Source organism: Herpailurus yagouaroundi, unplaced genomic scaffold, assembly GCF_014898765.1.
Source record: "Herpailurus yagouaroundi ecotype Mexico unplaced genomic scaffold, PumYag 29, whole genome shotgun sequence".
NCBI lineage: Eukaryota > Metazoa > Chordata > Mammalia > Carnivora > Felidae > Herpailurus > Herpailurus yagouaroundi.
The window spans coordinates 31,430,827-31,456,458 of record NW_024412377.1 but is presented as its reverse complement, the minus strand read 5'-3'; the positions used below and the strand labels follow the sequence as shown (position 1 = coordinate 31,456,458).

Here is a 25,632-nt window from a genome sequence, read left to right as displayed (position 1 = left end):
AGGAAGGAAGGAAGGAAGGAAGGAAGGAAGGAAGGAAGGAAGGAAGGAAAGAAGTTTTTGTTAACTTTCTGTATCTCAAAATGTCTAAAAATCATTAAACTATTACATCCAAAAATTATTGACTAAGCTATGACCTTTTAAGTCATTTCAAAGAGGCTTTGATTAGTGATGTAAGGGGAGGTAGCATGGGGGACAAGGAAAAATTGCAGTGAATTAGGAGCAGAGAGAGGTAAATTCTCCACCTGGTTTTGCCACTAATGCCCGACTTTGGATAAGTCCTGTAATTCTGGTTTTAGTTTCTCATCTGTAAAAGACAACTAATAACACCTACCAAATTTACCCCTCGGTGGTAGAATGAAAGATTAATAAGAAAATGAGATTTGAAAATTGACTAGTAAAACTAGTAGACATATAGAAGAAACTGCTTAATAAGAAAAAAACACGTTTATTGAATATTGTGGGCTGAATTGTGCCCACCCCCAATTCGTATGTCGAAGCCCTAACCTCCAATACCTCAGAAAATGACTGTTTGGGGAGACAGGGTCTTTAAAGAGGTAATCAAGTTAAAATGTGTTCATTGGGCGGGGGGGGGGGGGGGGTTCTGATCCAATGTGACTTATAAAAAGAGTCCTTATGAGAAGAACAAATTTGAACACAGGCCGTAGAGAGGAAAGACCATGTGAAGACACAGGGACAAGATGGCCATTTAGAAGCCAAGGCGAGGCCTCAGAAGAAATCAACCCTGCAGATACCCTGATCTCAGACTTCTAGACTTCAGAAGTGTAAGAAAATAAATTTCTTTTTTTTTTTTAATTTTTTTTTCAACGTTTATTTATTTTTGGGACAGAGAGAGACAGAGCATGAACGAGGGAGGGGCAGAGAGAGAGGGAGACACAGAATCGGAAACAGGCTCCAGGCTCTGAGCCATCAGCCCAGAGCCTGACGCGGGGCTCGAACTCACGGACCGCGAGATTGTGACCTGGCTGAAGTCGGACGCTTAACCGACTGCACCACCCAGGCGCCCCAATAAATTTCTATTGTTTAAGCCACACAGTCTGTAGTATCTGGTTATGACAGAACCAGTAAACCAACAAATACTCTGTGCCTGATATCTAGAGGGCTGTAAGTCTCCTCCCAAGGCAAGGATGTCATCAGGAGACGTTCCTATGGGGTCATTCATGGGTCATTCATGAGATAAATCCAAATCATGGTCTGGGGGGCAATAAAAGATCAAAGGCAGAGCTCTGTACTGAGTCCAGAGTGTGAGTTAAATCTACAAAAAAGAAAAGAAATTCTCGAGTTAGAAGCTAAAAAGGAAGGGAATCGGTGTGATGTGGTGCTGTTTTTCATGCAAAGGATGTTAGAGAACAGTCGATAGGCAATGCCAGTATTTTTGGAGCCGGGTCTTGCTACCTATGTGTGAAATAGATGAACCACATTTCTCATCAGCCCCCATCACTGGCTGGGTCCTAGGCTTGCTCAACAAAGGATTCTAACTCATTCTGGAGTATTTGCAGTGGATTTTACCTCCCCATACATGATCCTTCAGTCTGTACTGTACCCTCTGGACTAGTTATTCACTGAAGCTGATCTCATCGGCAGATGAGAAAGATAAAAGTATCATACCCCTGGTCTATCAGTGCAGTTTCTACAACCAAGAGATAATCTCTTTGGGGGAGATGTTAAGACAAAATTCTAATGTGATTATCTGAGTAAGTGATAAATATAAAAAAAAGATAAACAGGAGGAGATAACCTAGTTGAAGGCAACAGGACTAATACTAGAGAAACAAAGTTATTGGAAAGATCCATGCAGACATTAGTAGATAGAACCTAGAGGAATTCCTGAAATTAATGATAAACTACCTCAGTGACATTTTCAGGTTCGTGGTGGCTTCAAGTTTGGGTTCTATTGATATAATGGGTACCCCCAACTAACTTGAATTCTACCCCTTCAGATTCATGAATATCCTCCAGACGTAGCCAAGCATCATTTCCCAACATTGCATGAATATGAGAATCAACTATGGTCCTTTTTTTTTTTCTTCCAAGATTTTATTTAAATTCAAATAACTTAACGTATAGTGTAATATTGGTTTTAAGAGTAGAATTTCATGATTCATCACTTACATATATCACATGTGCCCTCCTTAATGTCTTTCACCTGTTTAGCCCATCCCTACACCCACCTCACATCTAGAAACTCTGTGTGTTCTCTGTAGTTAAGAATCTGTTATGGTTTGTCTCTCTGTTTTTATCTTATTTTATCTTCCCTTCCCTTCTTCTATGTTCATTTGTTTTGTTTCTTAAATTCCACATATGAGTGAAATCATATGGTATTTCTGTTTCTCTGACTTATTTCCCTTAGCATAATACACTCTAGCTCCATTACCATTGCAAATGGCAAGAATTTCACTCTTTTTGATGGCCAAGTAATATTCCTTTATGCACACATATACCACATCTTCTTTATCCATTCATCAGTTGATGGACATTTGGACTCTTTCCATAATTTGGCTATTATTGATAATGCTGCTGTAAACATTAGGTGCATTGACTGAATATTTTTGTAACATTTGAATGAGTAGTGCAATTGCTGGGTCATGGGTAGCTTTATCTTCAACCTTCTGAGGGACCGCCACACTGTTTTCCAGAATGGTTGCACCAGTTTGCATTCCTATTCCAATAACAAGCTGAACAGGATTGAAAGTTTCCTAGCTCACTGATATTGTTATTTAGAATAAAATCCCTTTTAGATCAGGGATCATAGTTTTTCTTTTATTTTGTTTTGTTCTTTTGCACACCATTATACCCCTCATGCCTAGCAAATAGAGACAGTTAATAAATATTTGATGAATGGATAAATGAAAGGATGCATGAAGGAATGAGCTAATTAAATGAAATGTATCATTGCAAAAGTGCTTATGATATAATAGAGAACAAGATTATATACAAATAGGTGCAGAGAAAAATAAATTACACGAGGAGTTTAGGGAATGCTCATGGGGAAAGAACACATTATGCCCAAGATGAGATCATGTAATAAGTAGGAAATAGAAGGTCAAAAGGCCTGAAGACATGAGAAAAAGTAGCTTATCTTGGGAACTTCAAGTTCAATGTGGCTAAAGTTTTGATGGAGAAAGTGAGGATGAAGAATGAGGAAGGAGATAGGCTGTACAGAGCTCTCTAGACCATGTGTCCTAGTTTCCCACTACAGCTGTGACAAATTACCACAAATTAGTGGCTTAAAGTGATACAAACATATTATGTTACAGTTCTAAAGGTCAGAAGTCTCAAGTGGGTCTCAGTGGACCAAAATCAGAGTGCTAGCAGGGTTATGTTCCTTTCTGGAGGCTCTAGGGAAGAGCCTTGGTTTTTCCAGCTTCTGGAAGATGCCTACATTCCTTGGTTCATGGTTTCCTTCCTTCCTTACAGCCAGCAATAGCCAGTGGAGTCCCTTTTCATGTTTTGAATTTCTCCTACTTCTTCTTCTGTCTTCATACCTCCCTGATATGCTCTTCTGCTTTTTAGGAACCCACATGTTTAGAATGAGTACACCCAGATGATACAGAATAATCTTCTCTTAGTCACACCTGCAAAGTCCCGTCTGCCATGTGAGGTGAACATTCATAGATTCTAGGGATCAGGATGTGGACATCTTTGGGCATCACTATTCGGCCTGCCACACCATGTTAGAAAATTTGGGCTTTATCATAAAAGTGATAGGAAGCGTAAATAAACATTTTCAGAAGGGGAATGATACGATCAAATCCTGCATTTTTAAAAGATCCTTGTGTATGATTTATGGAAACTGGATTAGGGAAAAAAGTATTGTCATCTGGGAGAGATGTAATGTTAGTGTAGAACAGAAAAGTGTCTGGCAGAGATGAAGGGCAAATGGACTTGAGAGTTATTTATGAGACTAAATAACAGGTTTTAGTTGTTGATTAGATACGGAAGATGAGTGGGAGGGTTGCAGGCTAAGACAGACGATATCCATGTCTCTGGCCAGGGCGACTGCATAAATGGAAGTGCCATTTACCAGGACAATACAGGGCAAGCAGCAGCTTTGAAAGGAGGGGAAAATAATGTATTTGTTTGGAGAATATGGTGAGTTCAATGGGGCATAATGAAATCCAAGTGCAGACATCCAATTGGGAGTTATATCCAAGAGCTTAAAATTCAAGAGAGGTGTCTGGACTGCAGACTTATCTCTCAATGTCATTAGTATGTGCATGGAAACCAAAGCCCTGAGAAAGTGTAGACATTTTTTAAAAGACAGGTTCAAGACAGGGCCTTGAGGAAAAACAGCCTTTCAGAGACTGTCTAAGGAGGAGGAGCCTACATGGTCTAGGAGAACTGGGCAGCATAGAAAGAAGAAATGAAAGGAGTTCAGTATCCTTCAGTCCGAGGGAAGAGGCTGTTTTTAAATAGCCGGAATGGCCAACTGCATTGACAGCTGTGAGGAAGTCAATAAGACAGGCACTGAAAGGACCAAGTGTGCCACATAGCTGTCTGTCATCATTGACTCTGGCAAGAGCAATGTCCTTGGGGCATGAGGGCTGAACAGTGATTGGGAGGTTAGGAGCAGGAGATAGGGTGCAAACTACTCTTTGAAGATAGATAAAAGGAGGAGAGAATTTCAGAGGTAGCTAATGGGACACATAGTGGTGAAAGAGAGGAAACTTTTTTTTTTTTTTAATGAAAGAGAAACATAAATATGTTTATAACAATTCCTTTAAGAAGCGACATTGTGGAGGGGCACCTGGGTGACTCAGTCGGTTAAGAGTCCGACTTCGGCTCAGGTCATGATCTCACAGTTCGGGAGTTCAAGCCCCGCATCAAGCTCTGTGCTGACAGCTTGGAGCCTGGAGCCTGCTTCGGATTCTGTGTCTCCCTCTCTCTCTCTGCCCCTCCCCCCGCTCATGCTCTGTCTCTCAAAAATAAACAGTAAAAAAAATTTTTTTTTAAAATAAGAAGTGACATTGTGAAGGACAGGAGGGAAATGGGGGTGCCTGGAAGGGACTCAGAAAGAGTGTTTTATTTGCTTATTCATTTGCTTGTTTCTGCTTAATGGCAAAGACTTGAACACAATATATAACAAATTGAAAAACAGTTGGTAGCAAGGAAGAGTTTTTTTAAAAAAATTTTTTTTTCAACGTTTTATTTATTTTTGGGACAGAGAGAGACAGAGCATGAACGGGGGAGGGGCAGAGAGAGAGGGAGACACAGAATCAGAAACAGGCTCCAGGCTCTGAGCCATCAGCCCAGAGCCCGACGCGGGGCTCGAACTCACAGACCGCGAGATCGTGACCTGGTTGAAGTCGGACGCTTAACCGACTGCACCACCCAGGCGCCCCATGGAAGAGTTTTAATGGAGGACAAATACAATTGGTCAAAGTCTCAGAGAAGTGCTGGAATCTGGAGGCTCTGTGGAGAGATTGGCCTTACCTAGCCACCCTTCTGGAGTGAGACTGTGCTCTAGAAAGAGTAGGTACCAGTTCAGGGAAGTGGGGGCAGGACATTTATAGGATTCTTGTTCAGTGGCTTTTGGTTTTGTTTCCTTTTCTTTTCTTTCTTTCTTTCTTTCTTTCTTTCTTTCTTTCTTTCTTCTTTCTTTCTTTCTTTCTTTCTTTCTTTCTTTCTTTCTTTCCTTCTTTCTTTCTCTCTTTCTTTCTTTCATTGAATGATATAGTAATCCAAGGAGGTGTTGCAACCAGAAGAGATCCAAATAGTGAACAGAAGAAGAAAGAAATGTTCAAAGCCAGAAAAACGCTGCTGAGCTTTGGGTCTAGAGGGAGGAGGGGAAGGCTACAAGTGCCAAAATATATGCCTTAAAATCCATTACGGTAAGGGGTAAGTCCTGAAGCGGAGAGTGAAGTGGTCGGGCTTGCAGTTTAGGACACTCACGGTGCAGCGGGAGGAGGTCTTCGTCTACCAGGTGCAAGCTCCCAGAGTGCCTGGGCCCCCTGGCTGGAATTTTCAAGAGAACCAGGTCACCAGAGGCTTTCTCAGACTCTGGGGGATGCAAAGTGAAACAAGGTGCTTCACTGAGTTCATAAGTTGTTTGGAAATAAGTGACTAATCCGTGTAAAACAGGTAGCGGGAAGACCTGCTGGTCTTCCTCATCACCATTGTTTTCAATACAATTTATTGTCAAATTGGTTTCCATCCAGCACCCGGTGCTCATCCCAACAGGTGCCCTCCTCAGTGCCCGTCACCCACTTTCTCCTCATCACCATGATTCCAGGCATCGTTAGATTCAAAGTTAAATTACAAAGCTGTACGAGAATTCAACAACAAAACCAGTTGAAAATACAAAGCAGCATGTGATCAAATGTCAAATGAGAGATATGGTAAACGGATACGTCCTTTGATTTTACAAGGCAGAAAAGTAGTAAAGAAATTAGACTGGCTTGTGAAGGCTTCTTGGAAACAGGCACATGTCATGCCACGAAGTTGACGCATTCTGTTGTCTTAGTTTTACCCCAGAGACCGGACAAGAGAATGAGACACCACTTCCGATAGACTGCAGAATGAGTTCCTGGAGCGAATGGTCAGTGTGTGACCCTTGCCTCAAACAAATGGTAAGTATTCATTGTCATTCCCTCGGCTGATGTCCCCAAATGGAAACTGGGTTGCCGGTATCTCCAGGAAAAGGACTGGAGGGAGGGAGCCCCCCAGCTGAATTCAAACTGAGATGGAAAGATGGGTATCTAAAGGGAAGAGTCTCATCCTGCTCGGAAATCTGAATGTGGTGGATAGTACTAAATGAGCGTCACAAGGAACCAGATTCTGCAGGAGAGACTGCCGACCCTAGAACGCCAGGTGTCACTGTCACAAGCATTAGTGACTGCTTTTAGGGCTTCCATCGTAAAACCATAGACTCATCTGGGAGTAGAAGGCTACAGTGCTGTGGATGCAGTTTTAGACGTTATTCCTTTTTGGCGTTAGAAATTCCAATGTTTCCAGCTGGTTTTGTGCAGTTTCGTTCAAGGAACATTGAGGCCTTTGGGCAATTTAAGGGACAAAAGTGCGTGGATGCTGTGGGAGACAGAAGACTGTGTGAGCCTACTGAGCCCTGCAGAGACCTGGAGGAAGACTGTGGGAATGAGTTTAAATGTGGCACAGGTAATCCTTGCATCCTCCTTGCTCATTGTGGGCTTCTGTGTGCACTCATGAGCAGAAAAAAAACACGTCTGCTTTGACACGCTAATGGTTGCAAGTGTAAAAGGGCCACCTATAAATGTTGTACAAAGAATTCAAATGTATGCACATTCCCTCCCCTCTGTCATTAAAGTATACTTGATAACTTCAGGAAGAGAGGAAATTTGGCATTAGACACACAGTATCTTTTTTTTTTTTCTTTTTTAAATATAATTTATTGTCAAGTTAGGTAACATACAGTTTATACAGTGTGATCTTGGCTTCGGGAGTAGATTCCCATGATTCATTGCTTACATACAACACCCGGTGCTCATCCGGACAAGTGCCCTCCTCAGTGCCCATCCCCCATTTTCCCCTCCCTCCCCCCTTCAACCCTCAGTTTGTTCTCTGGATTTAAGAGTCTCTTATGGTTTGCCTCCCTCTCTGTTTTTCTTTTTTTTTTTAATTTTTTTTTTCAACGTTTATTTATTTTTGGGACAGAGAGAGACAGAGCACGAACGGGGGAGGGGCAGAGAGAGAGAGGGAGACACAGAATCGGAAACAGGCTCCAGGCTCCGAGCCACCAGCCCAGAGCCCGAGGCGGGGCTCGAACTCACGGACCGCGAGATCGTGACCTGGCTGAAGTCGGACGCTTAACCGACTGCGCCACCCAGGCACCCCGCCTCCCTCTCTGTTTGAAACTATTTCCTCTTCCCCTCCCCCATGATCCTCTGTTAAGTTTCCACATGTGAGTGAAAACGTATGATCTCTGTCTTTCTCTAGCTGACTTATTTCACTTAGCATAATACCTTCCATTTCCATCCACGTTGTTGCAAATGGCAAGATTTAGCGCCATCAACAATAGCCAAATTATAGAAAGAGCCCAAATGTCCATCAACTGATGAATGGATAAAGAAGATATGGTTTATATATACAACGGAATACTACTTGGCAATGAGAAAGAATGAAATCTTGCCACAGTGTCTTTCTTGATTTTGATTGCAGGCAGATGCATAAAGAGGCGACTTCTGTGTAATGGTGACAATGACTGCGGGGACTTTTCAGATGAGGATGATTGTGAAAGTGATCCCCGTCCTCCCTGCCGTGACAGAGTAGTGGAAGAATCCGAACTGGCCCGGACAGCAGGCTATGGGTCTGTACTTGGCTTAAATGTTTCTCCTTGAGGATGAAAGTGACCTCTATCTCCCCTGCTGTGCTGGGATGACGGAGGGTCTGAGTTAGAGAGTAGCTCATGGGTCCGCTTTCTGTTTGAATTATGCTTGAGCTTGAAAGAAGGTAAAGTGCTGCATCAGTATCTCCAGATAATTTGGACACGCTGTCCAGCCTTAGTAGGGGGTCCATAGAATCAGGATGATAGGTGATTATTTGAGTCCAACAGGAGATGAAGCACCTCATTTATGAACCTCTGGAAGTCCATAGCAATGTTAAAGTGATATGTTAACACTTGAAATTGAAATCGCCTGTGGTTGGTCTGGCAATTCAATTCAAATATTTGAATTGTCAGCAAGGCTGCCTTCCACTGGAACTTGTCCCGGATCTACACCTGGTTGTAAGTCCTCAGGAGTTTCCTGCCTTGTAGAGTTGACCCAGGAGGAATAGGGCAGAATAATCAGTTCTGATGCCTGATGGCAATGGTGTTGAGACTCTGGTTCTCATTACAAGATGAAGTTCCATCCATGTTCTACATAGGAGCTCTGGGCAGCTAAGCTCAGGTGAGAAGTCTTGGACAGTTTAGAACTCAGAGTTCTGCAGAATAAGGACCTTTACCCAGAGATCTGTGCCCTAGGAATTAGAAAAATGACATAAGCCCCAGGTGCTATCCTGTTCCAAATAGAGGACACCCCAAGAATGTCTACAGCATACTTTCCAATTGTGGTTCTGAGCTTTCTTCAGTGAAGGTACTTGCGGTGGATTTGTTGGCAAATTGTACTCAACAGAGACAGCTGTTCCCACATCCAGTGGTGCATTGACAGAGATGGCACATGGCTCTGTTTCGTTGCCTGTAGTGCAATGTGTCTTATCAACCTCGTAATCCCAGTGCCTGGTTCATCATAGGCACTCATCAAATACTGGTGGGTAGATATATAGAGGAATTAATTAATTGATTGATTAATGAAAATAAGTGCTTCTAAAATACTGTCAACTGGCATCAGGTAAGATTGAAACTGGGTACCTGGAAACTCAGGTTCAGGACTCGAGTCCTGGAAATGGGGATAGGGAGAGGCAAGAAGAAGATGTGGGTGACGGTAAAAGCAAGAGGAGGAACTAAGGTACTGGTTCTCGACCAGAGGCGATTTTTTTTTCCCAGAGGACATTTAGCAATGTCCGGAAACTATTTTGCTGGTCACAACAGTGGGGTATGGGATGGAGGACCCAGGGGGTGAGGGAGCCCTGCTGATATTCAGTGGGTAGAGGCCTTGGATGATGCTAACCATCCTGCAGTGCACAGGACCCACAATGTCATTGGTGCTCAGACTGAGACCTTATACCAAGGCAGGGGGCAGTTCCTAAGGTAAGACCCCTGCATCGGTTTGGCTACAAGTGGAGACGTCTTCTCTCTCTAAACCAGATGGAACTTGTGCTTGTTGAATCACAGTAAGGAAAAAAGTCCAGGAAACCAAGAGTCAGGCGCCAGATAAAACATTTCACACATCCTCTATTCACTTTATGAAATCTTGTCCTAGCAGCATTCAACTATTGCCTGCTAATACTAAGTGTCTTTGCCTTTAGCCTAAAGGTAGGAGTCTTGAGTCCAATGTATAATAGTTTTTGTCTCCAGACTCAGGAGGTTATTTTAACAATTGTTAGTAAATGGTAGGGGGGTTGTCTGCAACCTTATAACCAGATTAGTGTATGCTCCAGTGAGTTCTGACGCTTCTTGCTGTTTTCTTCAAGGAGATACTGTGAGCCCCTGGTGAAAGTCCATTGTCACTTTGTTTTGTTTTGCTGTAGATCCAAGAAACAGTTTTCTCTCTAATCTAAACAGATGGGCTTGAAGGTGGGCATTGCATATGTTATGGGTTTTCACACAAGGCAAATTTACACCCTGTCTTATAAAAGGCTACAGAAATTGTAGCCCACTTAGCTGGAAAACAATCATTCATAATCTATTGGTTTTCTTTGCTCAGAGAAAAGAAAAATTTCATATAAAGCATTTGTAGGAAGTTATATGATGAGGCATTCCAGAGAGCTGGCTGGGACTCCCTAAATACATCATGCTTTACCACCGTAAGGCCTGACGGAAGGGAACGTCAGAGGGCTGACTGTTCGAGACCAAGAAAGAGGGTGGGGCCCCAGCTACGGGAGAAGGTTGGCTGCAGAGGTGGAAAATGAGGTTGGTCCCCATAGAATAAGTCCACCAGCATTTTTTAATTAAATTCCCTACTACCATGAACAATAACCTGTAACTAATTTAGGCTTCATAAAGCCTATTACTCTCCAACAGCTTTCATTTGCATAATACTTTGAACTTTTCAGCACCTTTTTCTACGTTGTTTCTCTTTAGCTTTGCATAATAATCCTGTGAGGCTGTCAGGGGAGTTATTATATTCATTTTACAGATAAAAACTGAGTGAAGCAAATAAAACCAGTTTAGTCTCTTTAGATTCTAGCAGAACTCTTTAGTCTCTAGTGGAACTGAAACCCACATTTCTCTGACTTTTATAAAACTAGATTTGGGGGCGCCTGGGTGGCGCAGTTGGTTAAGTGTCCGACTTCAGCCAGGTCACCATCTCGCGGTCCGTGAGTTCGAGCCCCGCGTCGGGCTCTGGGCTGATGGCTCAGAGCCTGGAGCCTGTTTCCGATTCTGTGTCTCCCTCTCTCTCTGCCCCTTCCCCGTTCATGCTCTGTCTCTCTCTGTCCCAAAAATAAATAAACGTTGAAAAAAAAAATTTAAAACTAGATTTGTTTCACCATCACCCTGGCCTTCTGTCCACATGCTCATCATGCCACCCACATCACCATCACTGCAAAGCCCATGAATCAACACTTTTTCTTCAAGGTAAAACTAACCTTAGAAAATGAAACTCCTTAGGTGGCTATTTATTACCCACATTTTTGAATTAAGAATATTGAAGAATAGTATAAATCAGTAATTAATATTTAAGAAGAGTTTCCAAAATGACATGCTTTATGAGATTTGAGATATTCTTCAATCCCATTAATGTTGCATGTTTATTTACGATGTATCTCCATTATTCTTCTAAGGGCCTAATGGGATATATTGAATAGAGGTAATAGGAGTGAACACCCTAGTCAGAGCAACATGCTTGTAAACTGCTTCTACACAGCCCAATCTGGAAACTCTCACTGAGCCTTATCAGCAGTCATACACAGCCAGATTCTTTTACACATGAAAGTCACAAGTCACTACCTACAGTCCTTAACTTATATGTGTTTTTCATTTGAAGGACTCCCACTTAAATTCTTAATGCCAAGAGAATTCCCTTGTATCACAAATGTTTCCGCCTCTTGCCTTGTAGGCATCTGAGATTCTCCAGAAGTGTTTAGGGAAATCCCCAGCTCATCTTGCATTCATTGAAAAAATATAAATCCAAACCATCTGTAAATGATGTACAGCATGCAATGAATTACTTTTTTTTTTTTTTAATGTGCTCTAAGCATAATACCACTTCTGTGGAAGGATCTTTGTTTTCTGTTTACCTGGTAAATTGGAACCGTCTATGGTTCTAGATGCTGGCGTGAAAACAGGCACCTCTAGGTGCTGACAAAATATACATGCTTTTTTTAATTTCCCAGGCGATGACATTCCATCCATGAGAAGTTTTCATGTTTCTTGGCTGAAAAAAAAGTTGGCTCATTCTAGACTAGACTGGCTGTCTCTGTAGTAGTGGAACCAAGTCAAAAGTTTTGAAACATTTCTTCCTTAGTTGTGCTTTAGACTGTGGATCAGCTTCATTGTAACTTTCCAGATGGATGCAGCCAACTAGTCGATTTGCTGTTCTGTAAAACAAAACCTACAAAGTGGGGTATGCGTACCATGGGGTGCAAAAAAGACTTTCTAAGGGGCAGGTAAGTTTACACATAGTAGTTTCCTCAACTATTAGTGGCTTAACCACTCTATTGGACTGACAGGAAATCTTCGATTCCATACATATATATTGTTCATAAACTTGATAAGCTTAACAACTCCGTGGCATTCAGGTTATCAAACCCATTCTCCCCTTTCATCTCCCCTTTTAAAATCACTGAGCTTTCACTTTCCAAAAGGAGAATACACCCCTTACCCATCTAAATTTTACCATGTGGAAGAACCAAGAAACATCTCCAAATATTGCTGCTCAGTTGGGCTCCAACGCCTCGTAAGTCAACTGATCTCTCACTCTTTTTATCAACAACGCTGAAAGATATTCTAATCAATTGTCAGACAATGGGCTATGAAAATAATTTTTAATGAAAAACTAGTCTGTGACCTTTTTTTGGCATATATCTCAGAAGATCAAAGAATCAAGTGACATTGCCATGGCAAAATTCCTTCTATTCTTATCTACTTATGTACATGAGTAAAGTTTCTCAGCATTTACATCTATAAAAATAGAAAGTAGGAATAGAGTTGATCATGAATCTTGTCTTTTTCTAGCAATAATATTCACCCACAAGGGCAGGAACTCATCAATTAATTTAAAAAGAAGTCCCATTCATTTCACTGAGACACCATTCCCCCCCCCCCCCCGCAATTACTTATGTTTATTTCTTTAAAATTTTTAATACTTATATATACTGATAATAATAATAACAACTCAATCCACAGGAACTTTTAATTACTTAGACCCTATGGTCAAAAGTATCTTGAAATTTTAGAAATTTCACTTAATATCTTTTTAGTATATCTTAATATACTTAATATCTATTTAGTATAAAAAAATAATCAATTAAAATTTCCAAGATATCTGCACTGCAAAGGAAACAATCAACAAAACTAAAAGGCAACCGATGGAATGGGAAAAGGTATTTGCAAATGACATATCAGACAAAGGGCTAGTATCCAAAATCTATAAAGAATCACTAAACTCCACACCCAAAAAACAAATAATCCAGTGAAGAAATGGGCAGAACACATGAATGGACACTTTTCTAAAGAAGACATCCAGATGGCCAACAGGCACATGAAAGATGCTCAACCTCACTCCTCATCATGGAAATACAAATCAAAACAACACTGAGATACCACCTCATGCCAGTCAGAGTGGCTAAAATGAACAAATCAGGAGACTATAGATGCTGGCGAGGATGTGGAGAAACGGGAACCCTCTTGCACTGTTGGTGGGAATGCAAACTGGTGCAGCCGCTCTGGAAAACAGTGTGGAGGTTCCTCAAAAAATTAAAAATAGATCTACCCTATGACCCAGCAATAGCACTACTAGGAATTTACCCAAGGGATACAGGAGTGCTGATGCATAGAGGCACTTGTACCCCAATATTCATAACAGCACTTTCAACAATGTTCATCAACTGACGAAGGATAAAGAAGATATGGTTTATATATACAATGGAATACTACTTGGCAATGAGAAAGAATGAAATCTGGCCTTTTGTAGCAACGTGGATGGAACTGGAGAGTGTTGTGCTAAGTGAAATAAGTGAAATAAGTCATACAGAGAAAGACAGATACCATATGTTTTCACTCATATGTGGATCCTGAGAAACTTAACAGAAGACCATGGGGGAGGGGAAGGGGAAAAAAAAGTTACAGAGAGGGAAGGAGTCAAACCATAAGAGACTCTTAAATACTGAGAACAAACTGAGGGTTGATGGGTGCAGGGAGGGGAAAGTGGGTGAGGAGGGCACCTGTTGGGATGAGCACCGGGTGTTGTATGGAAACTAATTTGACAATAAATTATATAAATAAAAAAAAATTTCCAAGCTAAAATAACATCACATTAGATGAAAATTCTGTGGAATTGGAATAGAAATATGGATTCAAGAATAAAAAGGGGTAAGTGCATATGAACAATCTTTGTATCTTTCACTCATTGTGCAGTGAACCTAAAACTTCTCTGAAAAATAAATTGTCTTTAAAAAAAAAAGGAATCAAAAAGAATATCATAAACTGTCTAGTTGCTAAAGATATATAAACATTGCAGTGATTTGATACCCACCCAATACTATGGCATTTCATTGGATTTATTTTAAAAAGAGGCAAAACAATCGTATTTTAAGGTGTAAATAAATATTTGTAGCCTGCTGAGAAATTATACCCTTTGCAACTACTCAAACTTAAGATGAAAAACTTTTTAAGTTTTTTTTTTTTTATGTTTTGCTTATTTTTGAGAGAGAGAGACAGAGAGAAAGACAGAGCGTGAGCAGGGGAGGGCAGAGAGAGAGAAGGAGACAGAATATGAAGCAGGCTCCAGGCTCTGAGCTTTCAGCACAGAGCCTGATGCAGGGCTTGAACTCACCAGCCATGAGATCGTGACCTGAGCCAAAGTTGGATGTTCAACCGACTGAGCCACCTAGGCACCCCAAGATGAAAAATTTTATATATCAAGCTAAAATTGTGCAGGCAGGCTGAGTTGGACATCATCTTTTATAGAGTAAACAAGCAGAAAATCTGGACACTTCTATGTGAAATCATGCCATACACATTTCCACCTCCATGCTTTTATGCACACCATTCCTCCTGCCCTTGCATCCCCATCCTTCAAACCCCCCAAGTCAAATCCTACTTCTTCTAAAACTCTATTTATGACCCTGAAATGGGGTTTCTTCCTGTCGGGAACCTGTGTAGCACTTACCTGTGCTGCTCATTTGGCACATGTGTATTCGTCTTTGGATTATTTTGTTTTAAAGTTTATTTACTTATTTTGAGAAATCACACACAAGCGGGGTAGGGGCAGAGAGCGAGAAAGAGCGAATCCCAAAAGTTTGGGTCGTGGTCTAGAGAAATGGAAGAATTTCTGCTTTTGTGTCAAACTCAGTTACAACTATGCAGATCAAACCTCCATCTTGGCCTCCCTGGTCTAGAACCCCATATTCCAGAGGCAGTCTAGATAGCAATGACTGTTCCTCCAATAAACAGAAGTGTTCTTCTCAGAGAATGCTTCTTGTTCATACGTTGCTTTGAGCCCTACAACTCAAACTTAACTTCTTTTAAGTTAAATAAGGTTTCTATTTCTGAATTGAACCTTTCCAAATAAAAATATTTTGCTGGGAGGAAAAAGTAGAATTTTTGAGAATGCCTTGTCAGGATGCTGAAATTTTTGTGTTTCCCTTTGGAAAATATAATAGAGATGATATAAGCCTGGAGGGAATGAGGTTCTTGACAAGCAGTGAGGCAGATGGAGGAAAAAGCTTAAGTTTAAAGAGCATGGGGAGAGAAAGAGCCCCAATGTTGATTCGTAGATTAAAAATTACATGCATATGTTATACTGCCCCCCTGAGATGCTCTGTTCTCAAATAATTTAAATAGGTGGTATTACAGAGTTGGCTCTTAGTTCACTAAGGGAAGTTAGCTGAGAGTTACAACACTGGGGTGAAGACTCTAGGAGCCAGATGGTCCCATGCTCCCTACTTACTGCATATCTTTCATTGTAGTCTCCACAGTGCCGAGGTTGCCTGGAAGTTTATAAGGTCTTCCTAAGGTGTGCTTCCTGCTAGAGATGTAAAGCAGAAGTGAGCAGGCTCTTGCTTCTGTTCCTGATTATATCACGCATATGTTGGGGGCAGCGGGGGGGGGGGGGGGGTGCCTGAGCCAAAGCTCTCTCTTTCCCCAGCTACAGAGGACTGCCTTGCATTAGCTCCTGGTATCGCCATACCTAATGCTACTCTGTTCATTCTCAGCATCAACATCTTAGGGATGGATCCCCTAAGCACACCTTTTGACAATGAGTTCTACAATGGATTCTGTGACCGGGTTCGGGACGGAAATACCTTGGTCTACTACCGCAGGCCCTGGAACGTGGCTTCTCTGGCCTATGAAGTAAGTCTCAGAAGCGACCACATTGCCCAACTTTTAGCTGAAAAGCCACTTCAATAAGTTTAACACTAAATAATTTGAAAAGTCCAGTGGAATAAGAATTTGATGTGAATATAAGACTGACTTAAAGAAAAAGGGGTGTGGCTTCAATCTCTTTTGAAAACACACGGTGGTCTACAGCCAATCCTCAGTAATGTGCACATAGCAATAGAGTTTTGGCAAATACCTAGACCCCATAAAGAGAATCATCTAAGATCCTGATAAAACTAAAAATTAAATTAATGCTGATTTAAGTACTGGGTACACTGCTTGCATGCTCTTCAAGACCATTTTTTTGCTAGCCTACCAGTGAAAGCCCATCTTTATATTCCCCTTGGTAAAGCCTGCTTGACTAATGTGAATGGCTCTTTTCACTAACCTCACACCTCTCTAGCTCCTGTAAAGCTATTTCTTAAAATGACTTTGACTCTACACAATGCCACCCCAAACGTAATCATCTTCCCAAGAGTCACCTAAATTCTCTAGAACCATCACAAACTGGACCTGTCCATTTAAAAGATTAGTATTTATCTGGGGCACCTGGGTGGCTCAGTTGGTTGAGCATCCAACTTCGGCTCAGGTCATGATCTCGCAGTCTGTGAGTTCGAGCCCCGCGTCGGGCTCTGTGCTGACAGCTCAGAGCCTGGAGCCTGCCTCTGGATTCTGTGTCTCCCTCTCTCTCTGCCCCTCCCCTGCCCATGCGCGCTCTCTCTCTCTCTCTCTCAAAAATAAATAAACATTTTCAAAAATTTTAAATAAATAAAAGATTAGTATTTATCACCTTTAGAGAGACTTGATCTAAGCAAGATATAATAAAGAACAATAATTGGCTTATTCTCACCGTTTATTTATTTTTTGGGGGACAGAGAGAGACAGAGCATGAACGGGGAAGGGGCAGAGAGAGGGGGAGACACAGAATTGGAAACAGGCTCCAGGCTCTGAGCCACCAGCCCAGAGCCCAGCGCAGGGCTCGAACTCACGGACCGCGAGATCGTGACCTGGCTGAAGTCGGACGCTTAACCGACTGCGCCACCCAGGCGCCCCATAATTGGCTTATTCTGAACCAGAAGCGACAACAATTTGTTTTCTTAAATGGTCTCATGGGTGACCCATAAAGTTTGCTTTATTCAGTTTTCACAGAGTCCTTTATTACTATTGTTACAATGGTTTCAAAAACACATACACTTTTAAATGAATACAGTTGATATTTCTATTATTTTTAACAATGTTTAAAACAATACCTACCCATTGTAACCTGAAGTGATCATGCTTTCCCATAAATACTAAAGAGTTTAAAGTCTGAACTATTTGGAGGGCATTTTTTTCCATATGCAACCACATCACCCTATATTTTTGTACCTGTAAGTCCAGAATGGAATCAATTTCCCCCCAAATTTCAGGGAACATGTTGGATTATTGATCTTTCCCCATGGATGCCAGATTTACCCTCTCTAAGCACATTTTTTGAGGGGAAGACGATCTTTCTAAAGAGTATTACAAATGTTCCACTTTCTTAAAAAAAAAGAACATACCAAAGATAAGGTGACCTTTGTCGTTGCTGATGGAAGAAGGGCTTGTTGTCTTACTTAATTTTGTTTCTCATCTGCGTCACAGTTTTCCTGTCGTCACTGTGACCAGCCTCTTGGCTCCTCTATAGGTAGGAATGGCTGCAAGTGACACAAGATGGTGAGGGCTGGGGCATTGCGAGGGACTGACCCTGAAGCTACATTCAGAGAGCAAATACAGTGTTTTCTCTTATTTGCAACCCTGGAAACAGAGGGACTTCTGCACTCAGCGTAGTTTGGATTTTACAGAGGAGATGTGTTGCTTACCCTGTATATTACTTACACCCCCAGGGGAGCTGGGAGTAGCGTCCCATAACCAAACACATTGGATGTGGACCTGGATTTTTAGTTGGTGTCAACTGATAGGATAAGTTGGCTGGGAGTTTGCTAACGTCCCCAAATCACCTTCTTGGTGCTACAACTGCTGGTGCTCCCCCCACTCTAATCTGTTGTAGGCTTGGGAAATAGCCAAATTTGTTTCTGCCATACAGAAAAGAACCTAAGTGGAAATCTGTATTTTGACTTCTTAGAATTTCTTTTTGCACTTTCTAATATTCAATGTAATATTTTACCTCTTTTTTCATGCATATTATTACAGTAATTGAAGGCAAAGAATGCATTTTTATTTTATTTTGTTTTGTTTCATTTTATTTCATTTAAATTCAAGTTAGTTAACATATAGTATAATAATGGTTTCAGAGAATAATTTAGTGATTCACCACTTGCCTATAATACCCAGTGCTCATCCCAACAAGTGCCTTCCTTAATGCCCATCACCCAATTAGCCATCCCCCCACTCAACGTCCATCTAGCAGCCCTTAGTTTGTTCTCAGTATTGAAGAGTCTCTTGTGGTTTGCCTCCCTCTCTGTTTTTATTTTCTTTTTGCCTCTCTTCCCCTATGTTTATCTGTTTTGTGTCTTAAATTCCACATATGAGTGAAATCATATATTTGTCTCTCTCTGAATGGCTTATTTCACTTAGCATAATACATTCTAATTCCATCACATTGTTGCAAATGGCAAGATTCATTCTTTTTGATTGCCAAGTAATATTCCATTGTGTATATATGCGTGTGTGTGTGTGTATATATAGATGTGTGTGTGTGTGTGATATATATATATATATATATATATATATATATATCCCATCTGAAGGCAAAGAATTCATTTTATACTTCTTTATATCCTATTATACTAATACCCAACTCAATATATGTATATGGAATATGCTGAACAAATTTTTATTGGATGAATTCATTTGTTAAAATCCTATTTTATTACTCATTGACAATAATTTACTGTCTTTTATTTTTTTTGAAAGAACTTTACTGGCCTATCATGATATGAAGAATATTTCTTAATAAAGTCATCTTTCCCTGATACCTTCACACTCCCTCAGTGCCTCTTATCTCAAATGTGGCTCTGGTTCTAGAACACACTGCATAGGTTGGAATCCCAATTCTGCCCCTAAGCAGTGGTGAGATCTCAGGCATATTATTTATCCTCATCATGCCTCAGTTTACTCATCTTTAGAATAGAAATAATGATACCTACCTTGTAAAGATAAATGAATCTAAAACACTCAGGAAATTAGTGGCACATAGCAAACACTCAATAAATATTTGTATTATTCTTTCTTAAGAATATAATTAGTAAAAGGCTTAGCTACAATTAAGTGTGTAATTAACAGTCACATTACATGTCAAGGTTTATTGGCTACTTTGTAAGTCAGAAGTAATGGCTAAGAACGACTGAAGCCCGCAATTATGGGGAAAAAGCAGTGATGGTTACATGCACAAATCAGTTCCTTTTCACTTGTTTTCCTCTGGTCCTCTCCACTTTTGTTGTTGAAAGTCATGATTTGTAAATCAAGTTTCAGGTTTTCATTACAATTTTCTTTAAACTGGATCACCATAAGTATGTAAGATTTATGAGATCAACAAAGAATTGTAAAATGACTTGGATTATAATCATCTTTTCCTGCCCAAATCCTGCCAAAACCCTGGGTGACTTATATCCTGTGGCTGCCAATAACTTCTTGTTGCCTCTTAACATCCTGTATCTATTCTACGACAGCTACTCACATCTGGAGCCACATCCTTAACCTGCGTTCACCAAAACAGTGCTGTCTCTGAACAACCTGAACATCAGGAAATCGAGCATTTAACTCTTTGCCTCACTGCAACTGACCAGTCTCTCTGCTCTCACATTTGTTTAGACCACAGGCCTACTCTTGGGCCCCATGGAGACCCAGTTCTTTGGCATCTATTTTCCTCTCAGTTGATCTTACATAACAAATAAACTCACCATGGATGTAAGGTATGGAGACAGACAGTCAAAGGTGACCCCCCCCCCCCCACTGGATGATGATAGGCCACCAAAAAAGCTGTGGGAAGTCAGGGAAGGGGGAGTCCGCCAAAAAGAGAGTCAAAGTCGATTCCAAGAACAAGGTAATGATTTGAGTGTTGATAATTTTGAGTGTGAGGTTCTGTGTGACGTCCAGGTGAAGTTGTCCGGCAAAGAGTAGGTTATACAAATGTGAGCGGAGGCAGAACAATCCGAATTGGAGGCAGAAATTTAGGAGTCATCAGCATACAGATGATCATTAAAAGCTTGAGAGTGCTCGAGATCCTCCAGGAAGCATACAATGAGAGAACAAAGAACGTAGGAATGAGGTCCTAGAGCAAGCTAACATTTAAGACACAGGCAGAGAAAATGATCTCTCGAAGACACTGGCTAAATTTCAAATTACCCCCAAATTTAGTAGCTAAACAATTAGGCTGAGGGCGGCTCCTGAGATTGCAGTCAGTCTCTTCTTTCTAGGTCCTTCTTTCAATTAGTGAGAGATGGCATTAGTAATAATAATAGATAATAGATGGTTTTATTACCTATCTGCACAAAGTCTCAGTGGCCTCTTTAACAGTTTTATCTCTTTACCTTCTATTTCCAGTCACTTCTCCCACCTCTCCCTTTCAATTTGAACTCTGAAATATTTATCGGTTGTATTCCATCTCCTCCACTCCCAGTGCCAGAAGTAATGTTTCTTTCTTTTCAAGAAGTATCAGTTGGATAAACCTTTATATAGGAGAGCTTTAACTGACCTTTATAATGTGCATGGCCTTCTGGAGCACCCTTTGCCCCTCTTTGTAATTTCAGCTTCTCCACATCGGTTTATTTTGGTTTTCACAAAGAAACTTGCGGGGCACCTGGGTGGCTCAGTCAGTTAAGTGTCCAACTCTTGATTTCAGCTCGGGTCATGAACTCCTAGTTTGTGAGAACAAGCCCCGCCCTGGGCTCTGTGCTGACAGCACAGAGTCTGCTTGGGACTCTCTCTCTCTGCTGCCTCTCCCCCACTTGCATGCATGCTCTCTCCCTCAGAAGAAATAAATAAACATTAAATAAGAAGGAAAGAACCTTGCTTCTATCCTTGCATCATCCTGCTTTCTATAATCTTGCCTCTTGGCCTCTCTTTAAAGATTTTTGCTCTTTCTTCATGATGAGTCCCAATATTGGTCCATCTCTGAATGCCTGGCATTGAGCTCAGACTTCTTTTTGGATGAATGGATATTTTCTTTGCCTGTTTCAACCCAGCTTTTGTCTCTGTGCTTTCTAGAGTGACCTCACCTTCACTGTTTCAGACTCACTACTATCATCCTGGCATAGTGAGACAGGATTGCTCAACAGCACCCTAACACGCTGGCTAATATTCTCTTACACCTACAAGCAATCCTCCACACTGCTAAGCTGATCTCTGCCAGTGCCAGTTTCTTTCTAGCCATGTCAGGAATAAGTGCGGGTGCCTACAGATTACACCACTCCTGTCTTGCAGCCAATTAGAACACAGTAGCTAAGAAGAGCTCAGTCTTCCAGGAGAGTTAGGGAGTAGTTTCCTGGTGCCATTTTGCTCGGCTTTGCCACTTCCCAGCATTGAAGACTGAGTAGAATTGTCTTCAGTTGCTACTGTTAGAATAGATTGTCAAGTTTTAACAGGATAAAGATCAGGAAGGTCAGAGGCCTATCCTGGCAGTACTCCAGATGGAGCTGGATAAAACCAGACAGGCCTAAAATGGCAGGTGCCATGACAGGACACCCCTGACCAAATTAGGGAGAAAAAGCACAAGGCCCTGCTTCTGGCCATATTCTGCCCCTTAGTTAATAACCATCAATAAAAGATAGAAACCCAACCCCCAGGGTACACCTCTCTCTCTCTCTCTCTCTCTCTCTCTCTCTCTCTCACCTAATCACCTATATAAAGAATGTATCTTTTACTTTAATAAACTTTTCCATTTATGTCGCTCATCTACTGTGTTGAGTGTCTGTCCTCAAATTCTTTCTCAGGTCAAGACCAACAAGTCACCTTCCCTGACTCCCTCCAGATGGGCTGGGTCAAGGCCCTAGAGCCCGGGGTCTCCCCAGCTCACCCAACAATACTTCCACTAGCCTTAGATCTCAAGGCAACAAAAATCCTATTCATGTTTCAAAGGCTAAGTTCAAGCCAACCTTTTCCGTGAATCTTTTCTTTATTTTACTAGTCAGAATTTGTCAAGCCCTCTTTGGCAGTGTAGCATAAGAATTAACAGCTCGGCCCTGGAATCAGACTTTCTGGGTTTCAATGCTAGATGGACCACTTCCCAGCTGTGTGACCTTGGACAAATTTCTTTCTTTTTTTTAATGTTTTTATTTATTTTTGAAACAGAGAGAGACAGAGGATGAGCAGGGGAGCGGCAGAGAGAGAGGGAGACACAGAATCTGAAGCAGGCTCCAGGCTCTGAGCTGTCAGCACGGGGCTCAAATTCACAGACTGTGAGATCATGACCTGAGCTAAAGTCAGATGCTTAACCGACTGAGCCACCCAGGCGCCCCTGGACAAATTTAACCTGCGTTTTCTTATTGGTAAAATGGGGAAGATTACAGAAATCATCTTAAAGATAAGAAATTAAATGTCTAATCCTACATAAACCACTTTTAACAGCCTCTGGCACAGAGTAAGCACTCAATAAATATTCACTATTATGGTTAGCAACATTGGACCTGCATATTAAATTTAATACATTTTTGTTAGTATCTACTACGTGACGGACACTTTACCAAGTCACGAGGTGATAGTGGTGTGTGGATAAGATAGACATGTTTCCAGACTTTTTGGAACTTACCATCTGAAAGTCTTTTAAATAAGCAATCATAAAAGAAAAGGTCTTTCATTTTGTTTTACTTTAAAAGACATGACAGCTTATAGAAAATGGATTTGCTAGTCTGTGAGATTAGGAAAGACCCCTCCCCACCGAAGAAGTGATGTTTAAGCTGAGATTTGAAATAGGAGTGGGAATTAACCAGGTCAAGCTGTATAGCGTGTGTATGTGAGAGAACGTGTATGTGTTTGGTTTATGGGAGGATGGGGGGAGGGGGAAAAGATGTCAGAGAACATTCCAGAAGGTAAAAGCAGCATAAATGGGCCCTTTGGTAGCAGGAAGCATAGGCTGTGGAAATAGAAAAGTGTCTAAAGGGCTGGAGTACCCTTAGGGAGAGATTAACTTGGAGTAAGTCTAGTTTAGACTACCTCCTAAAGGCAGTGGGAAGCCTGAAAATTTTTAAGCAGGGAAGTGACATGGTTAAGTTACATTCTCCCTTTATATTGAGCACTTTCCCCAGGATGCCTTGATTTAATGAAAACTGTACACATTTTAGTCATTTCCATTAGATGGTAACTTTAGTTTCCCCGTCTGAGTCCATTCACGTCGGTATGACAAAATACCACAAACAGAGTAGCTTAGAAAAAGCAGAAATTTATTTCTCACAGTTCTGGAGATGAGAATATCAGAAGTTCTGGAAGTCCAAGATCAGAGTGCTAATCTGGTTGAGTTAAGGTCCTCTATTAGGCTACAAACTTTTCACATCCTCACATCCTGGAAGGGGCTGGGGAGCTCTTTGGGGTCACGGGTATGAGAGCAGTAATCTCATTTGTGAAAGCCCCTCCCAAAGGCCACACCTCCTACCATCACATGGGGCACTGGGATTTTAACATACGCTATGAAACGTAAAGTTTCAGACGATAGCATTCCCTGTGCGGAACAGTCCCCCAGTATATGCTAGGGAATCTGGTCCCAGCCACTGACTGAAGACATGGGCGTCTCTTTCTCACACTGGAGTGACAGCCTATCGCAGAGGACCTCTGGAAAGAGAGGTTAATCACTGAGACTAGCAACCCTCCCACTCATAGCTGACAATTGCCAAGTTGGCTAAGAATTTTTTAATTGAAAGTTTTAATTTTTAACTAGGTTGTTCAGTTCAGGGTATTTTTTTTCCATGCAAAAAAAATGAATATGGTATTAAAAAAAATGTGAAAAAGTCTGAACATCACAAAAGATTGTTCAAGGAAATACAAGCCTGCTGCCACTCAAGATTTCCAGATTTCCATTCCACAGTTCCCCTTCTGAAGGGCAAACACTCTCTGCTTTGTCTATTTTTCCAGTAATTTCCTATGCACGTAAAAGCCTTTTTTTGCTTGCTTGTTTTCCCTTATTTATTTATTTATTTACTTACTTACTTACTTTTTAACAGACAGTAGAAGTGTAAAGGTTAAGAGACAATGCAGAACTTAACCTTTCTGCTTAAATTAATCAACATGCAGAAACTATTCAAAACCGAGCTGGCCCAGAAGCCTTCGTGGTCAGGATTAGCTTTATCATTTCTTTCTTCCTTTCTTTTTTTTACACAAATGAAAGTATATTGCACATCTGTTACACAAATTGTTCTGTAATTATTAACATATTTAACATCTGAAAGTCTCCCTGTGTTCTCAGCCCTTCCTATGCGGTGTCTCATTGTATTATCTCATAACACCCTTTGGGCTCCCTCTGGTGAGTCTCTCTATTTCGCGGAAGGAATCTGACACACAAGAGAAGTTACTGTGTCCTGTTCTCAAGAGTCATGGAGCCCGTACTGGAGTCCAGCCATGTCGCTTCAGTGCTTCACTCTTAACTCCTTTGCTCAAATACCTTTCAAATCATTGCTGGATTTTTATTTTATTCCATGCTTATTTAGGGTGGTTTTCTGTATGTTGTTTTTAACATCTCGTGATTCTCTTTTAGACCAAAGCCGACAAAAACTTCAGAACTGAATATTATGAAGAACAGATGCAAGCATTCAAACAAATTGTCCAAGAGAGGACATCGAATTTTAACGCAGATATAAATTTAAAATTCACACCTACGGAAGCAATTGAACAGTGCAAAAGTAAACTTCAAGAAACTTCTGACAATAAAGCACCCCTAGGTCTTACAAATGCTGAGGCTAAATTTCGATTTGGGTATTCCAAAAATGAAACTTACCAACTGTTTTTGACACATTCTTCAAAGAAGGTAAGTTCAAACACTTAAACAGAGAATATGATGGGATATTTTTCAAAATAACCAAACCCCTTCTTCATGTTTTTTAATTTTTTTTAATGTTTATTTATTCTTGAGAGTGAGAGAGACAGAGCATGAGTGGAGGATGGACAGAGAGAGAGGGAGACAAAGAATCCGTAGCAGGTTCCAGCCTCAGAGCTGTCAGCATAGACCCCGATGCAGGGCTTGAACTCAGGAACCACGAGATCACCACCTGAGCCGAAGTCGGATGCCCAGCCAACTGAGCCACCCAGGCATCCCCCTCTTTTATTTATTTATTTTTTAAGATATGGGTTTTTAAAATTTTTTTTCTTTATTTGTAAAGTTTATTTTTACTTTGAGAGAGAGAGAGTGGGGAGGGAAGGGACAGAGAGAAAGAGAGAGAGAGAGAGAGAGAGAGAGAATCCCAGGCAGGCTCCACGCTGACACTGATGTAGGGCTCGAACTCACAAACCATGAGATCATGACTTGAACCCAAACCAAGAGTCAGTGCTTAACAGATGAAGCCATGCAGGCACTCCCCCAAAACTGTTTCTTTTAAG

At 41.2% G+C, this 25,632-nt stretch overlaps 1 protein-coding gene across 1 annotated transcript in view; it reads left to right on the top strand.

Moving 5' to 3' along the window:
- C9 (complement C9) overlaps positions 1-25,632 on the top strand; it is a 55,590-nt gene that overhangs the window by 8,508 nt on the left and 21,450 nt on the right. Inside the window, exons 2-6 of the mRNA XM_040495884.1 lie at positions 6,481-6,586; positions 6,986-7,130; positions 8,151-8,298; positions 15,966-16,104; positions 24,794-25,063. Of these exons, the coding sequence (XP_040351818.1) occupies positions 6,481-6,586; positions 6,986-7,130; positions 8,151-8,298; positions 15,966-16,104; positions 24,794-25,063 (808 nt within the window). The remainder of the gene's footprint in view (positions 1-6,480; positions 6,587-6,985; positions 7,131-8,150; positions 8,299-15,965; positions 16,105-24,793; positions 25,064-25,632) is intronic.